General features: G+C 41.7%; 3 protein-coding genes across 15 annotated transcripts in view; 1 reads left to right on the top strand and 2 right to left on the bottom strand.

Annotated features, from left to right (window-relative positions):
- BSX (brain specific homeobox) overlaps positions 1–25,098 on the top strand; it is a 180,427-nt gene that overhangs the window by 15,402 nt on the left and 139,927 nt on the right. The gene's annotated exons all lie outside the window — the stretch shown is intronic.
- Positions 3,031–3,873, bottom strand: LOC147357630 (small ribosomal subunit protein uS3). The gene has a single exon (XM_086339696.1). The coding sequence runs from the start codon at positions 3,856–3,858 to the stop codon at positions 3,127–3,129; it is 732 nt and encodes a 243-aa protein (XP_086195822.1). The 5' UTR covers positions 3,859–3,873; the 3' UTR covers positions 3,031–3,126.
- Positions 6,280–25,098, bottom strand: part of JHY (junctional cadherin complex regulator) — an 80,804-nt gene continuing 61,985 nt past the window's right edge. The window contains exons 6-9 of the mRNA XM_086339684.1: positions 22,899–23,193; positions 9,899–9,979; positions 9,002–9,130; positions 6,280–6,842 (exon numbers count right to left, since the gene is read on the bottom strand). Coding sequence (XP_086195810.1) covers positions 6,645–6,842; positions 9,002–9,130; positions 9,899–9,979; positions 22,899–23,193 — 703 coding nt within the window. The 3' untranslated portion in view covers positions 6,280–6,644. The remainder of the gene's footprint in view (positions 6,843–9,001; positions 9,131–9,898; positions 9,980–22,898; positions 23,194–25,098) is intronic.

Genomic DNA, 25,098 nt, shown 5'->3' with positions numbered 1-25,098 from the left:
GGGTTAAATTGAGAATATAATCTAATTAAAACATTAGACATGGCAAATAGTTCTTTGATATTCATCTAAAGGTTTCATTAAAAATGGGTGCTTGAGGTTTGTATGCTAGATTATCAATTTTAAGTAGAGACGGCATCCTTGGTACTGCTTCAAAGTGTCACCATTGTGTGGAAGCAGGGGAAATGGGAAAAGACATTGCTGCCAGGTGACGGGTTGGAGATCCGGGGTAAGGCCAATCAGGTTTCATGAGAGTGATTTCGATCATTGTCTGGATGGCAAAAAAGAAAGTGTAAGGATTAATTTAGGAGGCAAATTTGCCACAGAGGAAAGAGTCCATTTGGAGCCCAAATTATTTAGTGTAGATATCTACAGGGATTTTACTCACTGGACATTCATTTTCTTCTTCCTTCTCCTGTATAAACAGCTTCTCAAAGGATAACAGGTATACTTGGTGGATTTTAAATTTCTGAAGGTTATTTCTCCCACTGTCAAATTTGTGCCCTTAGGATACCTACAGTTTAAGCATCTCTTGCAAACGCTTGGGACTCCAGCGACAAGAGGTGCTCTGAAAAGCCAGTCTGGCAGCCTCCAAATCCGGTTGGGTCTCTCTGAGCTCATTAAAGAAAATTTCTGACATCTTATCAGATATTTCCAGGGCGTCACTAAATATATTTGCCTGAGATAGTCACATCATTGTAATCCTCTCGACCTGTTAGAGTTGCTTAATGGTGGAAGATCATTCATTCAGCTTATTGAAAATTAATTACTTACATGGCTCGGGTTTGCAAGGGTACAATGAAAAGGCAGTAGAGAGGCAGCAGGGGAGATAAACCTTGCCGCCAAATTCTTTTTTCTTCTCTTCATTTTACCCAAAGAGGCCCTATATTACGTGGTGGAGAGAGCTGAAAAATCTGTGCACTTTGCATCTTATTGCATCTCACACTGTGATATTTTCATAACCTTTTGGGAAAGCCTCAACTTTCCAGCTGTTTCACTAAATCAAAATCAAGTAACAAAACATGAAGAATGGGAATCTTTAAGACAGATGGGGAAATGAAATGAACAGACGAAAGAATGAGTAAATTGATGAATGAAAGAAAAATCTGCTATCCAAGCCCTTTTGCTTTCCATTGGATGGATGTTTGCCTGGGAAATGGAGACATTTTGTGTTTTCTCAGTACCTTTGTGAGAAAGATATGTGGTTTTGCTTAATGAAGTGTGAGGGGGAGTAGAAACAAATACTGTACTTAGTCTGGAGGCTGTGGGTTGAGGGGACGGTTCTGAATATCAGATTTTTAGTTACTCTGAGATCCTACTTCCATATGCTTTAAAAAGTGGAATGAATATCTAAGTGAACATTTTATTAGAGTACGTATTTCTCCTTTTTTTGCCTTTATAGTACAGAAATTTTGTCTGACAATGTAAAAAATTTCTTATAATCAAGGATATAGAATGGGAGTGAGACATTGGATAAACAAAATCTGCAATAATGAAAAAACATCACCTCATGCTATTGTTTCAAATCCTTTTTCACTAGGAAAAGAGCTAAGTAAATGGAGCACTCCTGTATCTTTTTGTCTTTCTGTTTTTACCCATTAGGAATAGAAGTTATGAAAATGTAGTTAGCATTAGGGATAAGTCCTATAGTCCTCCTGTAGAATACTTGAGAGTTAGATGAAATATGTATTATTGTTGTTCAGTCGTTAAGTTGGTGCCCGATTCTTTGTGACCCCATGGACTGCAGCACGCCAGGCTCCCTGGCCTTCACCATCTCTGACATTCAAGGTTTATTCTTGATAGGAAAAGATAATCTTTAAAAAGGCATGTTTAGGAAAGCAACCTTAACTTTTCCTTAAGAACTTTATGTTTTCAAGTGCAACTTCTAATCTAATAGTAATATATGTTTGGAAGCACATCTTAGAATTAGTTAAACTTGTCCTGATATGTGCAGGCTGTCACCCAAATTCAATTCATTTTTTATGCAATTTTTCAATCAGTAGTTAAAAAAGAATCCCCCCCTGAATTTATCCTGTCTGATATTATAGACTATTTGCTATCAACTCAAAGTTCTCAATTAGCTCCAGTGTTGTTCTAATTACTGGATGTGTTTTCAAACAACTCCCAGCTAATAACTGTTGGGATGAAGAGTCGTTTTCTCACTAGAGTAGGCTGTGCATGCTCATGTTTGCTGTGATGTTTTGACAATGATTCATTAACCAATAATAAGGCCCCGATTGGAACCATTAGACTTCGGTGCTTTTGCTACGCTTACCTTTTATTTTATTCCTCAATATTGTCTTTTCTTGAGTTGGTTTCTAGATAACTCCCAGGAGACTCCTTACCATACAGAACAATATCATGAAGACAGCTGTCATTAAATTCAGCTACTTGTCCAAAAGCTCCCTCTAGGAGGATGCTCTTGTTGGAAACTCAAGATGGAAAAACATCACAAAAGGAGCTATAATAAGAGAACATTCATGATTTAAAGGTCCTTTATTTATACCAGCTCACAGCAGCAGCATAGAGATTAGGCGGATTAGACACTAGATCTTTCAGTGGCTTATCTAACATCTGGTCAAATCCAGGCCCTCCATCATTTTATCACTCAGGTTTATAGTTTCGTGTCCTCTGATAGGCAGGTTCTTTTTATTTCCTAAATATCTGAAACAGAAATACTGTAAAAATTGATGACTGATCCGATTGGGTCTATAGAAGATCAGTGTTATTAGTACAGTTTTCTTGAGAGGAGCCAACAAGTGTTCATCACCCACTGTTCTTGCGGAATCTCTGTCCTGTGCTAGTGTCATGACATCCTGCTTAGACGTTAGAGACGTTCTGCTGGATCTTATGGTTGTGGGATGACTTGGGGTCAGAGGAAGCCTACTTTGAGCTATTCTTTGATTTCAACCCCCAAACTTTCAGCAAATATGTTCTTTTTTTTTTTTTTTTTTTAGCTAAAGTCATTTTAGATGCTACCTGTCACTTTGAGTATTTGGGTACAAAGAACTTTTTAAAAAAGCAAGCGTCCCATTTTTATTTTTTATTTTTTTTTCCTTTAAAAAGATTTTATTAAAGGTCTTTGCAGAGCAACATTCAGATTCCAGATCCAGCGGCCAAGGAGACCTATTATGCTGTGGGTACCGGCTGGGGCATGGCAGGCGGCTCTGGCTTCCCACCCTTCTGTTCAGAGATGGGGGTGGTGGGCAGTATTTCATCTTTGGGTTCCACAATGCTCACGTGATCAGGCAGAGGCTTCTTAGGGCCAATCTTACCAGTCGGGTCCCAAGGCAGCATGATCTTTACCTTGATGCCCAGCACACCCTGTCTGAGCAGCACATGGCGCACGGCGGTGTCCACATAGTAGTTAACAGGGTCCCCACTGTGGATCATGAGGCCATCCACAAATTTCATGGATTTAGCCCTCTGTCCTCGAAGTTTCCCAGACACCACGACCTCGCAGCCTTTGGCCCCACTCTCCATGATGAACCGCAGCACACCATAGCAGGCCCTCCGCACAGCAAGGCCTCCTAGGAGTTTGTAACGCAGAGACTCTGCCTGGGCAATGGCACACAGTCCTCTTGTGGCTACCTTTTCAGCATAAAGCTCTACACTGCCTTCAGGGAAGCCAAATCTCTTCTGAACCACAGCAGTCAATTCCCGGATCCGCCGGCCCTTCTCACCAAGTACATTCTGTGTCCTGGTGGCCAAGATAATGATTTCTGTCCTGGTTGGTGTAACTCGGACCTCAACTCCAGAGTACCCATCTTCAGCCAGCTCCCGAGTGAGAAACTCGTTCAGTTCAGCTTTGAAGATGCCATCAGCGACAAACTTCCTCTTTTTGGAAATTTGCACGGCCATCTTGCCGCCGCGAGCTGCCGAAAGGAAAGGCCCATTTTTAAAAAGTTATTTGTGGCTGTGCTGGGTCTTTTGTTGCTGTGCAGGCTTTTGTCTAGTTGCAGAGAGTGGGGGCTGCTCTCTCGTTGTGGTGTGTGAGCTTCTCATTGCAGTGGCTTCTCTTCTTGGGGAGCGTGGGCTTTAGACACGCAGGCTTCAGTAGTTGGGGCACACAGGCTCTAGAGCACAGGCTCAATAGTTGTTGCTTATTTGCATAGGCTTAATTACTCTGGGGTATGTGAGGTCTTCCTGAAATCATTTCTTCTGCATTGGCAGGCGGATTCTTTACCACTGAGCCACCAGGGAAGCCCCTGTGTACAAAGAATTTTAATTGTACTAGGGTCGTACTTTGGAGAAGGCAGTGGCACCCCACTCCAGTACTCTTGCCTGGAAAATCCCATGGACGGAGGAGCCTGGAGGGCTGCAGTCCATGGGGTCGCTGAGAGTCGGACAGGACTGAGCGACTTCACTTTCACTTTTCACTTTCATGCATTGGAGAAGGAAATGGCAACCCACTGCAGTGTTCTTGCCTGGAGAATCCCAGGGATGGGGGAGCCTGGTGGGTTGCCGTCTATGGGGTCACACAGAGTCAGACACGACTGAAGTGACTTAGCAGCAGCAGGGTCATACTTAGTGGATGGTAAAGCCTTGCCTTGGATGTACAGTCTCTGGGAAATGTTGGTATCAACTGATTCATTGAGCCTGCTTCAGTGGAGTGTGGGTTCTAAATGGCACTGATGTGTGTGAACATGACTGAAGGATTTAATGCTTAGGCTGAGAGAAATGGTTAGGGGAGGTTTTTAAATGTTCTGGGGAAAAAAAAAAACTGTAATAGCATCTCATTTATTGGTCAATATTTGAGTTGTATTGTAGACGTCTCTTACAACTTTAGTAATGAAGTTGCCAGATTGTGCATGTTAAAAAGGCAAGATAGATAATAATGCATATTTCTAAAAATGGAACTTAATGGTGGAAGTTCACATCCCAAATTGAAATATATAGCTAATTCCTCTTTGCTCACACAGAGAAACAAGGGCTCTCTCTTATCACAATCAATCAATCCAACAATGCCGCCCTGGCTGTTCAAAGACTGGAGTTCAGACCTGCCTGCTCTCCCACTGTAGGACTGAAGGGTTTCAGAGGCACACCCTTTCTTGATCATCATTGCCTCTTCCGAAAAATCGACACTTGAACAAGATAAACCCCTTCCAAGCTCTAAATTCCTTTAAGACAATTTAATAGAAATGGAACATTTAAATAACTTACCCTGTCCCTTTACATATGGAAATATGGAAATGTCTTTATATGCATTATTTCCTTTATCTTCCAGAGCAAGTTTAAATTTAAAAAAATAATCATTCTAGTTCATGTTTTTAGAAAAATCTTTGAACATGTAACCTGAAGGGTCTGCTTCTTTTATAAATACATTTTAGGAGGAGCTTGGGCTATGATTTTCCTGAACTAACTCCTCATATATGCTCTGATTTCCCCAATACTACTGAACCAGGGTGCTCCAACCTACTGTTTATCTTCAGATACTTGTTATCATTCCAGACCTTCAATTCTATTTCCAGTAGGAAATTAAATTTTGTACAGTCTTTCTACCATGTTGTAGTATATGTAGATGTATACAACATAGGAATAAATCTCCAAAGCTAGTCCTTACGCCACCTGTAGAGAGAAACAGATTTGCCTGGAGAATTTCATGGACAGAGGAGCTTGGTGGGCTGCAGCCCATGGGGTTGCAGAGATGGACATGACTGAGTGATTAACACCATACTGTACTATTGTTAAATGTGTCCATTTCTAGATATAGCCATCTAAGAATGCAATGCCCACCTAGTACAAGCAAGTCAGAAAAATTAAATCCTCCAGTAAATTAAGACCTGGGAATTTTACAGTGTGTATTGAGTTTCAAAAGGTTTTTTAAAAAGTAAAAAAATATTTATGAATATTGACATTCAGTAGTACACAGTGGGATGTTTTTGTCTTACCCAGTGTTTTTATGTGAAAGCAAACACCTGAGGATATTTTAAGATCTTTGTGATGGCAAGATGGTCAGCGCATTTATAGACTTGAGTAAGTAGCTTTGAGAAAAAGTATCTCAGAGTTGCCTAACTTGAGTGTTCCTGGCCTTGGTAGATTTCTGATTAATGTCTTGATGCTCTGTTAGAACAGCATTGAGATTGGTTTTACTTGAGTGAGCACATCTGAAGCACTTTCATTTAAAAGATTTTATCCTTTAAAATATTGAGAGATGTTAGAAATATTTTGGAAACGACATCTCAAAATTTACCTGTGTTTAGTCCCATTTGAGTTCTTTGCAACAGAAACTGAAGTGTTCATACTTTTTTTTTTTTTCTTATCAGAAAAATGAGAAATAAACACAAGTAGATACATTTATTTCTGGGTAACTTCAAGAGTTTCATTATGCTGAGAAAGGGTAGCCATCATTTTAGAAATTCGAAGAGCTGATAGAAAACTAGAAGGTTTTATTCCCTAGTTCTTATTCAGCCCCAGTTTTAACTGATTTTGAAAATAAATAATTAAAATAGTTTTTCTTCCTGAAAAGTAAAATATGGCACCGCATTGTAATTAGGGCTCCATATTTTAAATCCTATACAAAGCAAACATGGATTGCAGTTACATGATGACGTGAGGTCATCACTTAATGCAGAGCAGTTAAAGTTGGAGTTTCTCTCCTCCATGTCCATTCCCCGAGTGTCTCTGGTCTCCAACACATATGTTGTCTATACAATGTGAAGGACTTTAAAAGCAGCCACGGCCTGTTTTTCCCTTTCGTGTCTGTTCTGCAGCACTTCCAGCAGTGAGATTTCAGGTAAGGTGTCTTCTTTTCCAGCATGGGTTGGAGTTTTCTTTTCTTTTGAGGCTTGATCACTCAGATTTGAAGGTTTGGGTTTGGGGATGGTCTTAGCATATTCCAAAGCCTAAAAGCATATAAAAGTTTATTTGAGATGGGAAGGGAGCCCTGGATTCCTTAAATCTAGTCTTAGAAAAGGTTTATTGATAATATAAATGAAGACTATTGCTACAGGTAATATACTAAGACATAGGTGGAAATGGAGACCAAATGGAAAATACAAATAATGCAATATAACACACAGATTAAATAAAATAAACCATGTAACAAAATGCTGTGGAAGAAAAAGAGTTGAAGACTGATACATACAGTTGTGCCTTTGGATGTTTTCTTTATAAAACTGAGCTTTATTAAAGTGCTTGAAAATAGATTTCTTATGTGTTTGATCTGTTTAGCTTCTGGCAGTCTTATTAAAACCAAACCTCTATTAAGGCGATATTAACAGACCTTTCCATCCAAAGAGGACTTGTTATAGCTTGAGACCAAAGACATCACTGTAGTTGAGATAAAATTGAGCCTCCATTATTATACCAACTATTCTTGTTTCTGGCTCTTAGACCTCTAGCAAGTATTCTTTAGAGGTTGAAAATTCTTTTTTCTTTTTTTTTTTTAGTATACCTATAGAAACCTGGATACTGAAAAAAGGCAGTCTTTTATTCAGGGCTGTTCTGAAAGGCATTACAATAAAAATGAGATCACTAAATATGATTTCTAAATCTGCCTTTATATGTTTTAATACTTTTTTAAAATTAAAAAATTGAATTATAGTTAATTTACAATGTTATTTTAGTTTCAGGTATATAGCAAAGTGATTCTGTTTATATATATATACATATATACACGCACACACACACGCACACACACACTTTTTCAGATTCTTCCCCATTATGGGTTATTACAAGATACTGAATATAGTTCCCTGTGCTATATAGTAGCTCCTTGTTGTTTATCTATTTCATATGTAGAAGGGTGTATATGTTAATCCCAAACTCCTAATTTATCTCCCCTCCCTAGTTTTACATTTTACTAAGAGTTTCCTGAGAGCTGAAATGGGGATAGATACAATATATGTAAGTTCTGGAAGGGGTAAAATTCCCCAAACAGAAAACTCCAGACTTCTCTGTGTGTGTAGGTGACTTCTGTTGGAATTTCTAATTATAGACTTGCTGCCTTGAATTTTTCATGAAAAAAATAACGGTTTGGAGAAAAAAGAAAAAGTGGCACCATGGAAACTCAATCAAGAGGACTGAGGTCTTCAAGGTCTGAGGAAGAAAGGCAATAGATAGAAAATATGAGAGTCTGTGAAAGAGAACACGAAGTACAAATACCTAAAAGCACCAAAGGGTCACTTGTCCCTCATGCAAAGGGTCCCATGTCCTTGCTGGGACTGAGGCAGAGACTTGCACTGCAAAGCTCGGTGTCCCCATAGAATGTATTTCATTCACATCACAACTTAGAGTTGGATGACTTCTGAGAGGGAGAACATTCTGTATTTTATGAAATCATTTTTCTTGGGTTGTTGTTCAGTCGCTCAGTCATGTCTGACTCTTTGCGACCCCATGGACTGCAGCACACCAGGCCTCCGTGTCCTTCACTATCTCCCAGAGTCTGCTCAAACTCATGTCCATTGAATCAGTGATTCCATCCAACCATCTCATCCTCCTCCTCCTGCCCTCAACCTTTCCCAGCATCAAGGTCTTTTCCAATGAGTCAACTCTGCATCAAGTGGCCAAAGTATTTTCTTAGGTAGAGGAACCTATACCTGTTGTACCATCCCTTAGGAAAAATGTAGGGAGTGAACTTGAAACAATCAAGGACTTTCCTCTGACACCAGCAACCCAGAGATGGCAAGAAGATGCTAATTTCTTAAAACTTATTTAGTGGTAGAAAAGGAAATTGATGGTTAATCAGGATTACTAGTTTCTTTTAGAAAGAAAACCACCTAAGCATTCAATTCTTGTGTGACAAACTTGAAATACTAGGAGGAGAACACATGGAGGACTAAAAATGATAGTGACCCTCAGGGGAAAAAGACTCTAACCTTCCAGCAGCATATGTGGGTATATCACTTTTACATCGATATCTGTGAATGATGGGGTGCTGCAGGAATGGTAGTAGCTAAAACATCCTCTGTGTTCAAAAGATGTGGGGAATTTAAGTCATGAGGTCACACAGATTTCCTTTTAATTCTAATTGAACAGAGAACTGCCTTGGTGAGTTTCTTACCTTCTGCCGCGGGACAGCAGATTTATTTTCAGTAATTGCTGTTTGTGGCTTTGAGGGGATGGATAGTGCCTTCATGTTGTATTCCTTCACTTGTTTAGCATATTCCTTTTGCTGTATTAATTTCTGCATCTGTTCAGAGAAGCGCAGGGAGAGTGACTCACAGGTCCTGCTAGATCGCTCTGTTCTCTTTCAAGTGACACTAATTTTGGTGAGCTGGGCATACAGTGTCATTAGCACAGGGGAAATGGGATTACCACGTGTGACAGCAGTGAAATGGTTAAATTAATGTTTCTCCTAGAAATCATTCTCTCTCAAGGAGGGACTAATACACCCAGTGTTCCTTTAACAGGGGCTAAATCACATCCAGCCTCTGCTTTGTTGCATTTACCCAATTTATTTTCATTCTTGCGTCCAACTTTGAACTCTACTCTCTTGTTATGCCTTGAGTGCAACTGCAGTTAAAACACATTAAATGAAGATCTCCTTTCACTAGAGGAAAGAGAATAAAGTGGATGCACTTTTCATGGGGGAAACTCTTACCCTGAGTGTCTTCTCTGTAGCCACTCTTCAGTATTATAAAGATAACTCTATTGGGAAAGCCCAACAACCACATAACACACACATCTCTTTTCATGGGCATGTGCCCACTTTTCTGCTTGGGCCTTTAAAACTAACTTAAAAGCTGGATACATAAAACAACATTGGCTGAGTAATTTTATTTCATGGTAGAAGGAGTGCCCGGGGCTTATTATTAATACCAGTGCTATTTCAGAGGGGTCTCTATTCAGAGCGAGATGTTTGAATTAGAACTTGGTTCTGGGGGTCTCTCTCTACAGTTCTGCTGGAAGACAAAGGGCAGATCTGAGCCTGGAAATGCTGTAGGTGCCTCCCACTCACTTTGTCTCTGATGGACTCCAGGTCAGGTCCCAGGCCTCCAAGTTTCACGTCTCTGTTCTGATAACCTTTCAGCTTGGAGCTCTTGAAAATACAATCAAAGAGAGAGTTTCTTTTAGAGACTTGTATGTTCCCCCCTCCGCCCCTTCCGAGTTGTCACAGCCACGTGAGAAAGGGGAGAGGCGAAGTGAAGAATGGTGGCCTGTGTGGACCTCGGGGCAGTGGGTGTGTCCTGACAGTTCTTCCATATTAATGGCTGTCATTGATAACAGTGTCCTCGGTAGTTTGTAGCTGCTGGGCTGACGTGTGTGGACTTTTCCACTTCTGCAATAAAAAACACTGAAATTCTGAAAATTATAAATAAAAAATTTCAAGTGAGTAAAGTGCTGCTTTGTTATTAACTTTTTAAAAAAACTTTTCCCCCTATTTTTTTAGTTTAAATATTTAAACACTTTTTTACGATGTTGTGTTGGTTTCTGCCATACAACAATGGGAATCAACCCTAATTATAAATACATTCCTTCCCTCTCTAGCCTTCCTCTTCTCCCCTCATCCCATCCCTCCAGGTCATCACAGAGCACCAGACTGGGCTTCCTGTGCTGCATAGCAACTCCTCACCAGCTATCCATCTTATACCTGATAGTATATATATGTTGATGCCACTCTCTCTCTCCCTCACTGTGTCCACATATCCATTCTCTACATCCGTGTCTCCATTCCTTCCCTGAAAATAGGTTCGTCAACATAATTTTTCTAGATTCCATATATATGTGTTAATACACTATATTTGTTTTTCTCCTTCTGACTTCACTCTGTATAATAGGCTCTAGGTTCATCCACCTCACTAGAACTGGCTCAAATTCATTCTTTTTTATGGCTGAGTAATATTCCATTGTGTATGTGTACCACATCATCCTTATCTATTCATCTGTCGATGGACATTTAGGTTGCTTCTGTGTCCTGGCTATTGTAAACAGTGCTGCTTTGAACATTGGGGTACATGTGTCTTTTTCAGTTATGGTTTCCTCAGGGTACATGATCGGTAATGGGGTTGCTGGGTCATATGGTAGATTTGTTATTAATATTTTTAACATGACAGACACATTCACATGACAGACACATTCCTACTTTGCTGCTACTATGACAAGTGTGTCTAGTTTTGTACCATTCACTGAACCAAATGATCTCCCTGGAAGAGGCTATCTATCAATAAATGACTCAGGTAAGCACACTGCTTCAAAGGCAGAGTGCCCTGTCTGATGTTAAAATTCAAAAGAACGGAAACATGTAAAGCTTAAGAGTCTAAGGAAGACCCACTGAGAAATTCATTGTATTCAGTGTGATTCTGGATATGTTGAAGGGTACGGGTAATTTTGATTCCCTTGTGTCTCAGCTGTTAAAAAATCCGCCTGCAATGCAGGAGACCTGGGTTGTGAAGATCCCCTGGAGAAGGGAAAGACTACCCACTCCAGTATTCTGGCCTGGAGAATTCCATGGGCTGTATAGTCCATGGGATCACAAAGAGTCGGACACAACTGAGCAACTTTCACTTCACTTCACTTCACAGGTAATTTTATAAGATAACTATTATCACCACTGCATATTTAAAGGGATGATACAAAACAAGGCCATTTAATCATTAAATTATGACACGAGCACAGTAGTAGGCAGGAAAAATACTAAGGTGTTCCTGATTGTGGGATAGATTGAGATTTTCCCCAAATTCCTGCTTTTGATGGGAAATCTGACTTGTTATTTGCAGCAGATGCCCTTGTGGTAAACCATGTCCTTTAATTTGTGAGCTCCTTTGGTTGTCTTCCTTGGGAAGGGTGCATGCGTGCTAAGTCACTTGAGTCATGTCCAACTCTTTGCAACTCTATGGACTGTAGCCCCTCAGACTCTTCTGTCCTTGGGACTCTCCAGAGGCAACAATACTGGAGTGGGTTGCCATGCCCTCCTCCAGGGGATCGTCCAAAGCCAGGGATTGAGCCCCGTCTCCTAACATCTCCTGCACTGGCAGGCAGGTTCTTTACCACTAGTGCCACCTGGGAAGGGTAGGAAGGATGACGCCAAAGATATGGTTTGGGTGACAGTAATGATCTTGGGGCACATCGAAATTGGTGCTTAGAATAAACAGCCATACCGTGGAGGTGGCAGTTCTGAACTGTACATGGTACCACCTATTTATATGCTAATGACAAGGCATTTTTCTAAATGTTGAAAGTTCCTGTTAATTATTGAAAAGTGAAAGCGAAAGTAGCTCAGTCAAGTCTGACTCTGTGGCCCCATGGATTATACAGTCCATGGAATTCTCCAGACCAGAATACTGGAGTGGGTAGCTTTTCCCTTGTCCAGGGGATCTTTCCAACCCAGGGATTGAACCGAGATCTCCCACATTTACCACAAGGGAAGCCCAAGAATACTGGAGTGGGTATATACACTATACCTAATGTGTTCTTTCCTAAGAGAGAATTTGGCAGAGATAGTCAAGAGACTTTAAAAATGGAACATTTCGTCATATAGTTACTGCATATAATTCTCAAATCTTAACAGTGAATTTACATATACACATGGATCAACTGTTACTACTCACAGGGACTATTGACTGACTACCTGGAGGTCAGATCACTTAGCTTCTCCATTGCTATTTCCCAGGCTTAGAGCCAAATTCTCTTTTCCCCAGATCCCAGCACTGAGCTCTGGGCTTTGAGGTGTGAGCTAGAGGGTGCATCCCCTTTCCCTTGATCTTGTCTTGAACGTGGATGTAATTTCTGGAGCTAACAGCAGTCTCAAGGCCAGGAAAGGGAAAAAAGAACAAGAGAATCATAAATACTGGTTCTGATGTTTTGAGCTCTGGAACCACCAGTGCAACCACCTACTTGTGAATTAACTATATGTAAGAAGCATGAACTCAATAATTTTTTGAGTTGTTGTAAATAGCAATTCTATGGCTTGTAGCTGAAGGCAATATTTCTATGGTCCTACAGAATTTTTGTAGTGCATCTTGGGGCTTCAAAGGGCCAAAGTCATGTGCCATTTAGGCAATAGTTCTACACTGCAAGGATGAAAGTTCTGTAAATAGTATTTGCCTTATTAGAATGTTAATATAACATTATATTATATAATGACATTTATAGTCAAAACTCTTTCAGTGCATCTAATCCTAAAAGATCAAAGAAGATCCTTTCTTAAAGAAGGCTTTGTTGTTGTTCAGTTGCTCAGTTGTGTCCAACTTTTTGCGACCCCTATGGATGGCAGCACACCAGGCTTCCCTGTCCTTCACTTCTCCCAGAGTTTACTCAAACTCATGTCTGCTGAATCTGTGATGCCATCCAACCATCTCATCCTCTGTTGCCCCCTTCTCCTCCTGCCCTCAATCTTTCCCAGCATCAGGGTCAAAGAAGGCTTTGGACTAAAATGACTAGAACATTAATAATGTTAAGTATATAGAAGAAACAGTGTTCATTGAAGCCACTTAAAAATCATAAATCTCCTACAAGAGAATGGAGTCATCACCCAGAAAAACTACTACAGCTGCTTCCTGCCCTTAGATGTGTTTGCTCCTACTTTTCTAAAATTGTCCCTATGCTACAAATTATTTTATTTTTCACTGAGGTTAGCATGACACTGTATTTCCCTGCCACTGAATATTTTCTGTGTTTAACATGCTATTGTCTCTTTGTAGTTGAATTATTTAGTGCTTTCTCCAAATGTTGAACATTTAAGGTGTCCTAGGGATGAGCACAGGCCTCCCTTGTGACTCAGCTGGTAAAAAATCTGCCTGCCGTGTGGGAGACCTGGGTTTGATCCCTGGGTTGGGAAGATCCCCTAGAGGAGGGAAAGGCTACCCACTGCAGTATTCTGGCCTGGAGAATTCCATAGACTGTATAGATCATTGTGGAACCCCAGCTGGGGTCCCCTATTCAGCACTGACTGCCCCCCATGCACACACACAGCAGCTGCTCCTCCAACCACACCCCTCCTCCTGCTCCCCCACCCACAGCCCTTGACCCTGGCCAGCCTCCCCCAGAACAGGCCACCAGATGGGCTCCTGAGACCCTGCCCCCGGGAAAAGGCTGTCTGTGTGCAGCTGATTCTGCTGGGGGTGGAGAGTAGGAGGGTGTATGCTAGATGTTGGACTGGCAAATAGAAGCCTGGGGTAGGGGGTCAGTGTGCCTCAATTTCCTCCCCAACAACAGAATTTTTTATAATATCTGAAAACTGAGGGGACTTCCCTGGTGGCTCAGACAGTAAGAGTCCACCTGCAATGCAGGAAACGTGGGTTAGATCCCTGGGTTGGGAACATCCCCTGGAGAAGGAAATGGCAACCCACTTCAGTGCTCTTGCCTGGAAAATCCCTTGGACAGAGGAGTCTGGTGGGCTACAGTCCATGGGTTCACAGAGTCGGACACAACTGAGCGACTGACACACGCATGCACATGCACACAGGGATGAGCACTGTTTGTAGGCCACTCATTATTTCTTCACAAGTATTTCTTCTCTTCTCACTTCTGAATTATTTCTTCGCTTCTCTGAAGAGAAGTGAGATTATTGAAACAGAATTGTGAACGTATTCAGGGCCATTCATGAACACTTCCGTTGAGGAGGCAGAAGAATGCTCCTTTTGTGCAGATCTTGATGACACTGAGTATTATTACATTTTAAAACCTCTGCTGATTTGTTATAGGTAAATGAGCTCAGATATCCTATTCTTGGCAACTGCGGATTTGTTCTTTACCTGGCCTATGCCACCTGTGCCATTGTTTTCAGCATATCTATTTGCCAAAGTAAATCAAAGATGAAAAAAGAGGGAACCCACTCATGTCCAAGTCACAAATCCAATTTGTCCAAAACTGAGAGAAAGAAATGATTAGTGCCTAGAAATCACAGCCTTAGTCTGAAGCAGCTTAGCCTTAATCATCCCACCGATTCACAAAAGACAGATTGTGAAGCATGAGTAATTGCTTATTGCTGCCCCGTCCAAGTTCTTAATATCACCTGGATTGGACGTCATGGCGGTCACAGGAAGACAGAACTGAGGGTCCAGTACTCAGACTGACGCGAAAGAGAGAGTGTGGACGGAAAGGGGCATCTCCAAACGCCACTGATCCCTTGACAGGCTGAGCTGCTGCCAGCGAAAATAAGAAGGGACATTTCTCAAGGGAGCTCCAGGGCTCCTGACAGAGTTTGTTCTGGGTGACCGGCAATGAAAAATCCTGGATTCACTTGTTAGCCTCAAGTAATCTTGATTGATTCTCAGTGCTATAATTTTGTTTGATCCCTTTCCATCAAAAATCTTTTTAACAGCTTTATTGAGATAAAATTCACACACCACCACATTCACCCATTTGAAGTTGTACAAGTCAGTAGTTTTTAGTGTAGCTATCAAGCTGTGCAAGAGTCACCACAATCCAGTTTTAAAACATTTTCATTATCCTAAAAAGAGACCCCATACCCATTAGCAATCACTCCCCTCCCCTCTCTCCCTCCAGCCCTAGGCAACCACTAATCTACTTTCTGTCTCTTCAAAAGGCTGTCATGAGCAAATAATCCCTAGAATTTACTTTGATTTACCTCTCTTTGGCTGTTACAAGACCAAAGGGTCACGACAGCGTAATGCCCTCAAATTTTTTAAAATTACATCAACAATATAGTCTCATTAGGTCTCCAAACATGAGGAAAATAAAAGCATGTTTTCAACAAATTTCCAGTGGGGTTCACCGCTAGTCTTTGTGTGAGATGCCCATGGGCTGACATTAGCCAACTCTGGCTCTAGTTGATGACTGACCAGGCCAGACCTGCCCCTCGGAACTGGTGTCCATGGGTCATGACTTTGGCAGAGTTCGGCATAGGATTTCCTGGTGGAAGGTTTCTGCCAGCCATCCATCATGCTTTTCAAGCTAGAAGACGGACTTTTACTGTAAACTTGGGGCAAGAGCTGCCTGAGCTGAAAATGACATCAACTGTCCCCGGGAGGACTTGTGTCAACTCTGAGAGGTCATGCCCCGATGTGGGGGGACACTGCAGGACTTTCCCCCAGAACATTCCTCAGATGTGTAAGGGTGAGAGAGTTACTTAGTGATGGGATAGAAAACAATGTCTCCAATACTGGGGAACAGCAAGGGAAGGAAATTTGCTCTGCGGTTACTAAATTTAATCCAAATAAACCTCTTCTTAGAAGCAGTCGAGCAGCAATACCCAGATTGTCTGTGACAACAAACACACGAGTTAATTACTATGGCTCAGCTCTGCACAGCTGTCAGAGAACTCCTTAGGCAGTTATTCTGTGCAGGTCGCAGTGGATATTCTTATACTGTTTGTCATCCCTTGCGCTGGGTTAATCTCTCACTGCCTGACGTCTGGATTCAGTGGCATGGACAATGCTGAGTATTCATAAATCAGTCACAATACAACTGCCAGGAGAAGAGGGACGGTGCTCAGGCCTATTATCTTGACAAATCCTCAGATTTTTACTGTGATTCAAGTCAATTCCCTTGGAGACCAAGAGATTTGTTTTGACTGGGAAATGGGCCTGATCTGGGTAATGAGTCCCTGTGTCTGGGGCCCCGGCTACCTGCTGTCCTATACAAATAGCTTGGTTCTCAATCATTGTAGCTTCTGGAATGGCTCTCCGGACAAAGACTGCTTCTTTGTCGGATGTAGGCTGAAGGTCTTGGATGGAGAAAATGGTCACAAGAAGATTGTAACATCCCCTAGAGAGAGCAGGAGGAGAGGGATTTCCCAAGTTTAAAGAGGGCTTGGGAAGCAGTAAGTGGAAGTTCTCTTTCTTCCTCTTCCCTCTCTTCCAGATCTTAGATGTCTGGTGATACCCACCATTACCTGGGCCTATCCTCTACCCTCCCAGGTAAAATGCAAATTCAGACTACAGGAGGAGAAGGAAGGGAAGGGAAATGAACATCTAGTTGCATCTATTCTTCACTAGGTACTAAGCTAAGGTTTTGGGGTTTCCTTGGTGGCTCAGTGGTAAGGAATCCATCTGCAAGTGTAGGAGATGCAGGAGACAGGGGTTTGATCCCTGGGTCAGGAAGATTCCCTGGAGGAGGAAATGGCAACCCACTCCAGTATTCTTGCCTGGAGAATCCCATGGACAGAGGAGCCTGGCAGGCTACAGTCCATGGGGTTGAACATGACTTAGTGACTAAAACAACAATAACAAGCTAAGGTTTTAATATGGTATTTCATTTAACTGTCAAATGAAATCTACCAAAATAACAACTCTAATTGCACAAATGGGGAACTAGGGGCTCAGGTGAATTAATAACTTGCCAAGTTATGCAGAGATTAGGTGATGGAAATTTAGAAATGGCCAAGTGTGTGACTTCCACTGATCTCTGCTCACTAGAAATTGAGCTAAAATAATCCACAGTTGGTAGGAACCCTAACCCAGAAAGTTCTCATCCAAAGTGGTGTGTTTGAACTCTTTCTTAGGCCCTGATAACTCATAAATTCTAGAGGGACAGGACATCCTCATCTTGAGAATGTGCTGGTTCCTAAGCTCTGAATACATTTCCCCATAGAAGTAATAATACACATGGTGTCTGGCTTCCTAGTCCAGTGTACAAACTCTTTTCTGTTTATGAAGTACTTGAAAACAGTACTAATTGTACCTCAGAACCTAACTGTAATGTAACCTAAGCATATAATGATATTTTGGTGGAAAAATAAGTTACTGATGGTCCCAGGAACACATTTCTTCTTAATACAGTAAAACTGGGGATTATCCCAGCTCCAAACAACTGGTAGTGGTCTCCATGGCCTGGGCAAGAATTAGGACAGAGGATGTGAGGGAAGGTCAGACAAGGAGCTCAAGGAGCCCTTGGGTGGGGGTATAGGAAGGGGTGGTGGTAAGGACCCCGGGTTGTGAGCAAGCTGAAGACCTGGGCTGTGTGGGCTCTTGGGGGGCTGTGGCAGTGGGCTGAGGTGTTTCATGTCCATCAACCTCTGAGGTCCTCTCTTAGGAGGACACAGCAAGCCAGTCTTCCTTTCCTTCTCTGTAATATAGAACTGTCATTCTAGTTCACTTTCCCTTGTTCTCTTTAAGGTCACCCTTTCCTTTTTTTCTGAGGCTCCCACATGAGCTTTTAGCTCACGACCCCCTATTCCTGGTGTGCTCTGCACGACATAGCCAGAACAGTCTTTCTAAAAAGGCTAAGCTGAATATAGTAAAGTTGCAGGATATAAAATTAACATACAGAAATCCCTTGCATTCCTATACACTAACAATGAGAAAACAGGAAGAGAAATTAGGGAAACAATTCCACTCACCATTGCAAAGAAAAGAATAAAATACTTAGGAATAAAGCTACCTAAAGAAACAAAAGACCTATATATATAGAAAACTATAAAACACTGATAAAAGAAATCAAAGAGGACACAAATAGATGGAAAAATATACCATGTTCATGGATTGGAAGAATCAATATAGTGAAAATGAGTATACTACCCAAAGGAATCTATAGATTCAATGAAATCCCTATCAAGCTACCAACAGTATTTTTCACAGAACTAGAACAAATAATTTCAAAATTTGTACAGAAATACAAAAAACCTTGACTAGCCAAAGCAATCTTGAGAAAGAAGAATGGAACTGGAGGAATCAACCTGCGTGACTTCAGGCTATGCTATAAAGCTACAGTCATCAAGACAGTATGGTACTGGCACAAAGACAGAAACATAGATCAGTGGAACAAAATAGAAAGCCCAGAGATAAACCCACGTACATATAGACCCCTTATCTTTGACAAAGGAGGCAAGAATATACAATGGAGAAAAGACAATCTCTTTAACAAGTGGTGCTGGGAAAACTGGTCAACCACTTGTAAAAGAATGAAACTAGAACACTTTCTAACACTATACACAAAAATAAACTCAAAATGGATTAAAGGTCTAAACGTAAGACCAGAAACTATAAAACTCCTAGAGGGAAACATAGGCAAAACACTCTTTGATGTAAATCATAGCAGGATCCTCTATGACCCTCCTCCCAGAGTAATGGAAATAAAAGCAAAAATAAACAAATGGGACCTAATTAAACTTAAAAGCTTTTGCACAACGAAGGAAACTCTAGGCAAGGTGAAAAGACAGCCTTCAGAATGGGAGAAAATAATAGCATATGAAGCAAATGACAAACAACTAATCTCAAAAATATACGAGCAACTCCTGCAGCTCAATTCCAGAAAAATAAATGACCCAATCAAAAAATGGGCCAAAGAACTAAACAGACATTTCTCCAAAGAAGACCTCAGATGGCTAACAAGCACATGAAAAGATGATCAACATCATTCATTATCAGAGAAATGCAGATCAAAACCACAATGAGGTACCATCTCACATTGGTCAGAATGGCTGTTATCAAAAAGTCTACAAACAATAAATGCTGGAGAGGGTGCGGAGAAAAGGGAACCCTCTTAAACTGTTGGTGGGAATGCAAACTAGAACAGCCACTATGGAGAACAGTGTGGAGATTCCTTAAAAAACTGGAAATAGAACTGCCTTACGACCCAGCAGTCCCACTGCCAAGCATACACACCAAGGAAACTAGAACTGAAAGAATACGTGTACCCCAATGCTTAGCACAGCACTGTTTACAATAGCCAGGACATGGAAGCAACCTAGATGTCCACTGGCAGACGAATGGATAAGAAAGCTGTGGTACATATATACAATATTATTCAGCTATTAAAAAGAATGTATTTGAATCAGTTTTAATGAGGTGGATGAAACTGGAGCCTAATATACAGAGTGAAGTAGGTCAGAAAGAAAAACACCAATACAGTATATTAATACGTATATATGGAATTTAGAAAGATGGTAACGATGATCCTATATGTGAGACAGCAAAAGAGACACAGATGTAAAAAACAGACTTTTGGACTCTGTGGGAGAAGGTAAGGGTGGGGTATTTTGAGAGAATAGCATTGAAACATGTATATTATCATATGTGAAACAGATCACCAGTCCAGGTTCAATGCATGAGACAGAGTGCTCACGGCTGGTACACTGGGATGACCCTGAGGGATGGGATGGGGAGGGAGGTGGGAGTGGGGTTCAGGATGGGGAACACATGTACACCCATGGCTGATTCATGTGAATGTATGGCAGAAACCACCACAATATTGTAAAGTAATTAGCCTCCAATTAAATTAAAAAAGTAAATAATAAAAATAAAAAGGAATGTTAGTAGGATCTAGCTCTCTACTACAGAGGCTAAGAATAAGGTTCTAAATCTGATTACTGCTAACCAGAAAACCACCTGCAGTTTTGTCATCACATGCTTTAGTGTTTCTATGTAAACTGCTGACTAAGGGGAAAGAGCCATTTAAACCACTAGCTATCTGTTAATCCATAAATCATCTGATGAACACATACACATTCTGGCCAAAAATGAGCAGCTAACGTGTCAGGGGACGTACTGTAATTTCTTTGCAAGACCCTCATTTGATCAGTATGTGACTGAACTGACACTTAATTTTGTGTCTGTATCTTTTCACTTATCCACACACCAGAAAACAGACTAATGAGCAATAACATCATCAAAAGCACAATAAAACAGAAGAGAAATAAAGCCCTCAATTAACCACCCATGACTGAAATTCCTCATATTTGACTGTAAAGCATATTATCCCTGTTCCTGATATTGAATCTGATAACGTATCTGAAGCAGGACTAGTAATAGAATAGTTACTTGGGAAATATAACTGGTTAATAATAAATGGAGGACAGAAAAACATAAGCAATAGAGAAAGAATAAATGAAAGCCTGGTTTTTACAGAGACCTTTATTGAAAAGTATTTCTTTTCAATTTCACTTCATTGAAAAGTATTTCTTCCCTCTGAACTCAAGAAATGCTAAGGATGCAAACCATTCTAATTAAAACTGTCACCTTATTTGAATGTCTTTGACATGAAACTTTTCATTCATATCTTTTGATGTCTTGTGACTATACCCCAATTTTTCACCCTAGCCCTTTTTGTCTCATCTCTTCTTTTCAGTTGTTTTATTAACCTTCTGGTTATAAAAGTAATGCATGCTCAGTTCAAAAAAAAAAATCAGAAAATATGAACAATTACAAACAGAAAATAAAGGTCAATGTTAATCCCATAAAATAAAAAGACTAAGCTAATTGTGGTTAAAATTCTTCAGTGCCTCCCGCCAACCCGCACCTCTACCCTCCAGCCTAGAGATTAGAGCCCTTCTTCCACCAATGACAAGCAAGATACTGGCAGACCTACCCAACCCCCTCAACTCCCTCACCTATTTCTCCACTGTCATCTCTGAACATTCAGGCCTCCTAGTTTTGAGGGACTGTGCTGTGCTTAGTCGCTCAGTTGTGTCTGACTCTCTGCAACTCCATGGACTGTAGCCTGCCAGGCTCCTCTGTCCATAGGATTCTCCAGGCAACAATTCTGGAATGAGTTGCCATGCCCACTTCTTTACCGTCTGAGCCACCAAGGAAGCCCCAGTTTGAGTGACAGCAGCCTTGAATTGCTTCAGTTCCCAGCATGCTTTGTGTTCTCGCACGCTTCAGAATATTTGCTCACGCTGGTCCCTCTGCCTGAAATGCTTTCAATCTTTCTTCTTCTGTTAATTCATGAACGTCCTCTGAGACAACTCACGATCACCTGTGAAACTCTGCATGACCCCCAGGTGGGGATGTGTGCCCCCTTGGTGCTCCGTGTTCACCCTGCATCTCTCTTTTTTATTTCAATATGATACTGAAGCCACGTGCCTGCATGCCTTCCCCAGTTCCAGGTAATTGTCCACTCCTGCTGCTCATTCACTATACATCCCCCAGCACCTGACTCCGGGTCCTGGAAGGACACATATGTCCTCAACCTATGTGTTGAGTTGAACTGAGGATGGCTCCCTAAATCTGCCTGAGAGTGGACGCTCCCCTGGACCCAGACTCTTGTGCCCCCAGCTGCTGAGTGTCGTGTTCCGTGGCTCACAGTCGAGTCCCTCCCTGAGAACTGCCCTCACCCAGATGGAGTAGCCCAAAGTTACTACCAAAGTAACAAAGTAGTAGCCCACAGGAGCCGTGCCCAAAGTTACTACCCTTCCCCACAGACGGGCAACAGCCAGTGGCTGATCCGTGACAGGGAACAGCTGGTGCCTTGCCTCTGAAGGGCCATCCCAGCTTCAGAACCCTCGTGGGCTTGGCTGAAGCTTCCACTTTCAGCCTCAAAGCTGCCGCCTCTCCCTCACCTGGCCCTGCCTGCTCCCTCCCTCCCAGGGGTGGTTCTGGAGGAGGGCTCCAGCTCATAAATCTCCATTTCAGAGTCTGTTCCTGGGAGGGCCCATCTTCCAACCAGGTCTTTCCCTGTTGCCCCTTAAAGCATTTTCCAGCTTTTTCCCTTACTATTTGACACTAGAAAACAAGTGGTCTCTCCTGAGGAGTTTTTATTTGGAACAGTGGAGAAACATAAAGGACATAAAAAGACTCCTTCATTTCTTCCTGGAAACCTTCCTTTTTTGCCTCCCACCCCCATTTCCTTTATTTAGCAAAGCAGACCCGATGGGGAAGACTTCAGTGCACAAAGGTGCTAATGATGGTGAATGTTTTTGTTGTTTTAAAAATATTTTCATTGGAGGCTAATTGCTTTACAGTGTTATATTGGTCTCTGCCATACATCAACATAATCAGCCAAAGGTATACATATGTCCCCTCCCTCTTGAACCCCGCTCCCACCCCACCCCGCACCCCATGATGAATCTTATAGATAGTATCGAGTTATAGTAAACACAGAACTCAGTAAAGCAAACATTTCAGAAGAAAAGTGCAGTCATTGGCTGTCCTGGGTGTTCACTGCAGGAGCTGAGGTTGAGATGAGAGTCAAGGGAAGAGTTCTTAGGGGACTGGGGCAGGAAGAAGAGAAAGAGGAGGAAGAGGAGCATCCCTATTCCAGGCCTATGATAAGGGGAATGAAAGTCAAGGACCATGCGTATTATCAAAATGGAAGGTTAAGTAAGATGCTGTTATTACCTTAATGCTGCTTATTTTCCTATGCTTTTTCCCCTTTTCCAGTTGAAACAGATAGCTTTCAGAATTGCTGCGGCTGATTTTCACTTGGTTTCTTTGGCTTCTCTCTGAACTGAGTTGAGATTCACTCTCCACCCTTGGCAGTATGGGTGGAAGGGTGAGGCCGGGTGAGGCCCCTTCGTGGGGCTGCACCTCTGTCAGCTGCAGCAGGGCTTGCTGATGCTGCTCCATTATCTGGGAGAGCCGGGAATCTGGGGAAGCCTTAGCAGGTTGTTCCTCAGAGGAGGAATGGAATTTCCTTAAAGGAAAAACAAAAAAAGCACAAATCTGTTAAAATGTAGATACATAAGACTTAGCATAAAAGTCTTCATGAACCATTGATTTACTGTATTTACCACTCCCAAAGAACCCACCGCCAATGCAGGAGACATAAGAGACGCAGGTTCCATCCTTGGATTGGGAAGATCCCCTGGAGGAGGAAGTGGCAACCCAGTCCGGTATTCTTGCTTGGAGAATCCCATGGACAGAGGAGCCTGGTGGGCTATAGTCCATGGGGTTGCAAAGGGTAGGACTTGACTGAAGTGGACTGGACTTAACATGCATGACAATCAAATTAATGTCCTTTAGTTTAATCTTTTCATAATTATATTATTATCCATATTGTCCTATTTTTTTCTTTAGGATATTCTAGCTCTTACTTAGAACTTTCATTTACTGCATTCAGAATGGAAACAACACCATTCTGAAAAATCAAAGGCCTTCCCACCACAAAATACCTGGATGTGGTGTATTAAATTAAATAAATATCCTTTTAATTGTATAATTTGTAAGAGAGATGGGGAATCTTCAAAGACCACAAACTAAACAGGAACTAAAACTAAAGCAGATTTTGGATGAGCTGAAGCTATAGCTCTCTTGGAGGGGATTTTGAACCTAAGTGCTTGCATTTTACCATTTAACACTGGGGTTAGATATGTCAGACCTTGGCCTTGTGTGGGGCAGGGAATCAGAAGTGAGATACCTACACTAAGGCTCTTACCCTTGAAGATCCCATTCTCCAGGGGATCTTTGCGACCAAGGGCTCGAACCCAGGTCTCCTGCATTGCAGGCAGATTTTTTACTATCTGAGCCACCAGGGAAACCCTGAAGAGATACAGCCTCAATAAAAAGGCAGATTAGTAAAAAACTCATTCACCAGCCTTGAGAAACAACAGAGCAACACTATCTTTGTCTAGGCTCTGAACTAGGGGGGAAAAAAATTCCCTGGGAATTTGGGGCAATATTTGGGGTTCAAATTTACCTTACCTACATAACCATGGAACACCAACACCAAGAAATTAACATAAAAATGATACTGGAGGAAGGATACCTCTGTAGGTGGCAGAAGCAGATACTAAAGTTCTCTGGAAAAATGCAAATCAAAACGACAATGAGCCACTACCTTACATCAGTCAGAAAGGCCATCATTAAAAAGTCTACAAATAAGAAAGGCTGGAGAGGGTGTGGAGAAAAGGGAAGCCTCCTACACTGTTGGTGGGAATGTACATTGGTACAGCCACTATGGAGAACAGTACAGAGATTGCTCAAAAAACTGAATATAAAGTTGCCATATGACACAGCAATTCCACTCCTGGGCATATCTCCAGACAAAAGTATAATTTGAAAAGATAACTATGCATCCCTATGTTTATAGAAGCAGTATTTACAGTAGCCAAGACATGGAAACAACCTAAATGCACATCAACAGATAAATAAGGTATGGTGCATACACACAATGGAATATTACTCAGCCATGGAAAAGAATGAAAGAATGCCATTTGCAGCTACATGGATGGACCTGGAGGTTATCATACTAAATGAAGTAAGTCAGAAAGAGAGAGACAAATACCATATCACTTATATGTGGAATCTAAAATACGACACAAATGAACTTATCTATGAAACAGGAACAGACCCACAGACAGAGAGGACAGACTTGTGGTTGCCAAGGGGTGGGGGGAGGCTTGGACTGGGAGTTTGGGACTAGCAGATGCAAACTATTATATGTGTTAGTTGTACTCAGTCATGTCTGACTCTTTGCAACCCCATGAACTGTAGCCTGCCAGGGTCCTCTGTCCATAGCAACAATGCTGGAGACGGTTGCCATTTCCTTCTCCAGGGGATCTTCCCAACTCAGGGATTGAACCTGGGTCTCCCATATTCC

The sequence above is a fragment of the Bos grunniens genome, chromosome 15, assembly GCF_055505025.1.
Source record: "Bos grunniens cultivar Pamir isolate PY7600 chromosome 15, Bosgru_T2T1.0, whole genome shotgun sequence".
Taxonomy (NCBI): domain Eukaryota; kingdom Metazoa; phylum Chordata; class Mammalia; order Artiodactyla; family Bovidae; genus Bos; species Bos grunniens.
Note: the sequence above shows the minus strand (reverse complement) of the source record. Positions and strands in the feature narration are given on the sequence as shown.

Excerpts from the sequence above, each read along its gene's own strand:
- LOC147357630 (XM_086339696.1), bottom strand. The coding sequence starts at position 3,858 with ATGGCCGTGCAAATTTCCAAAAAGAGGAAGTTTGTCGCTGATGGCATC.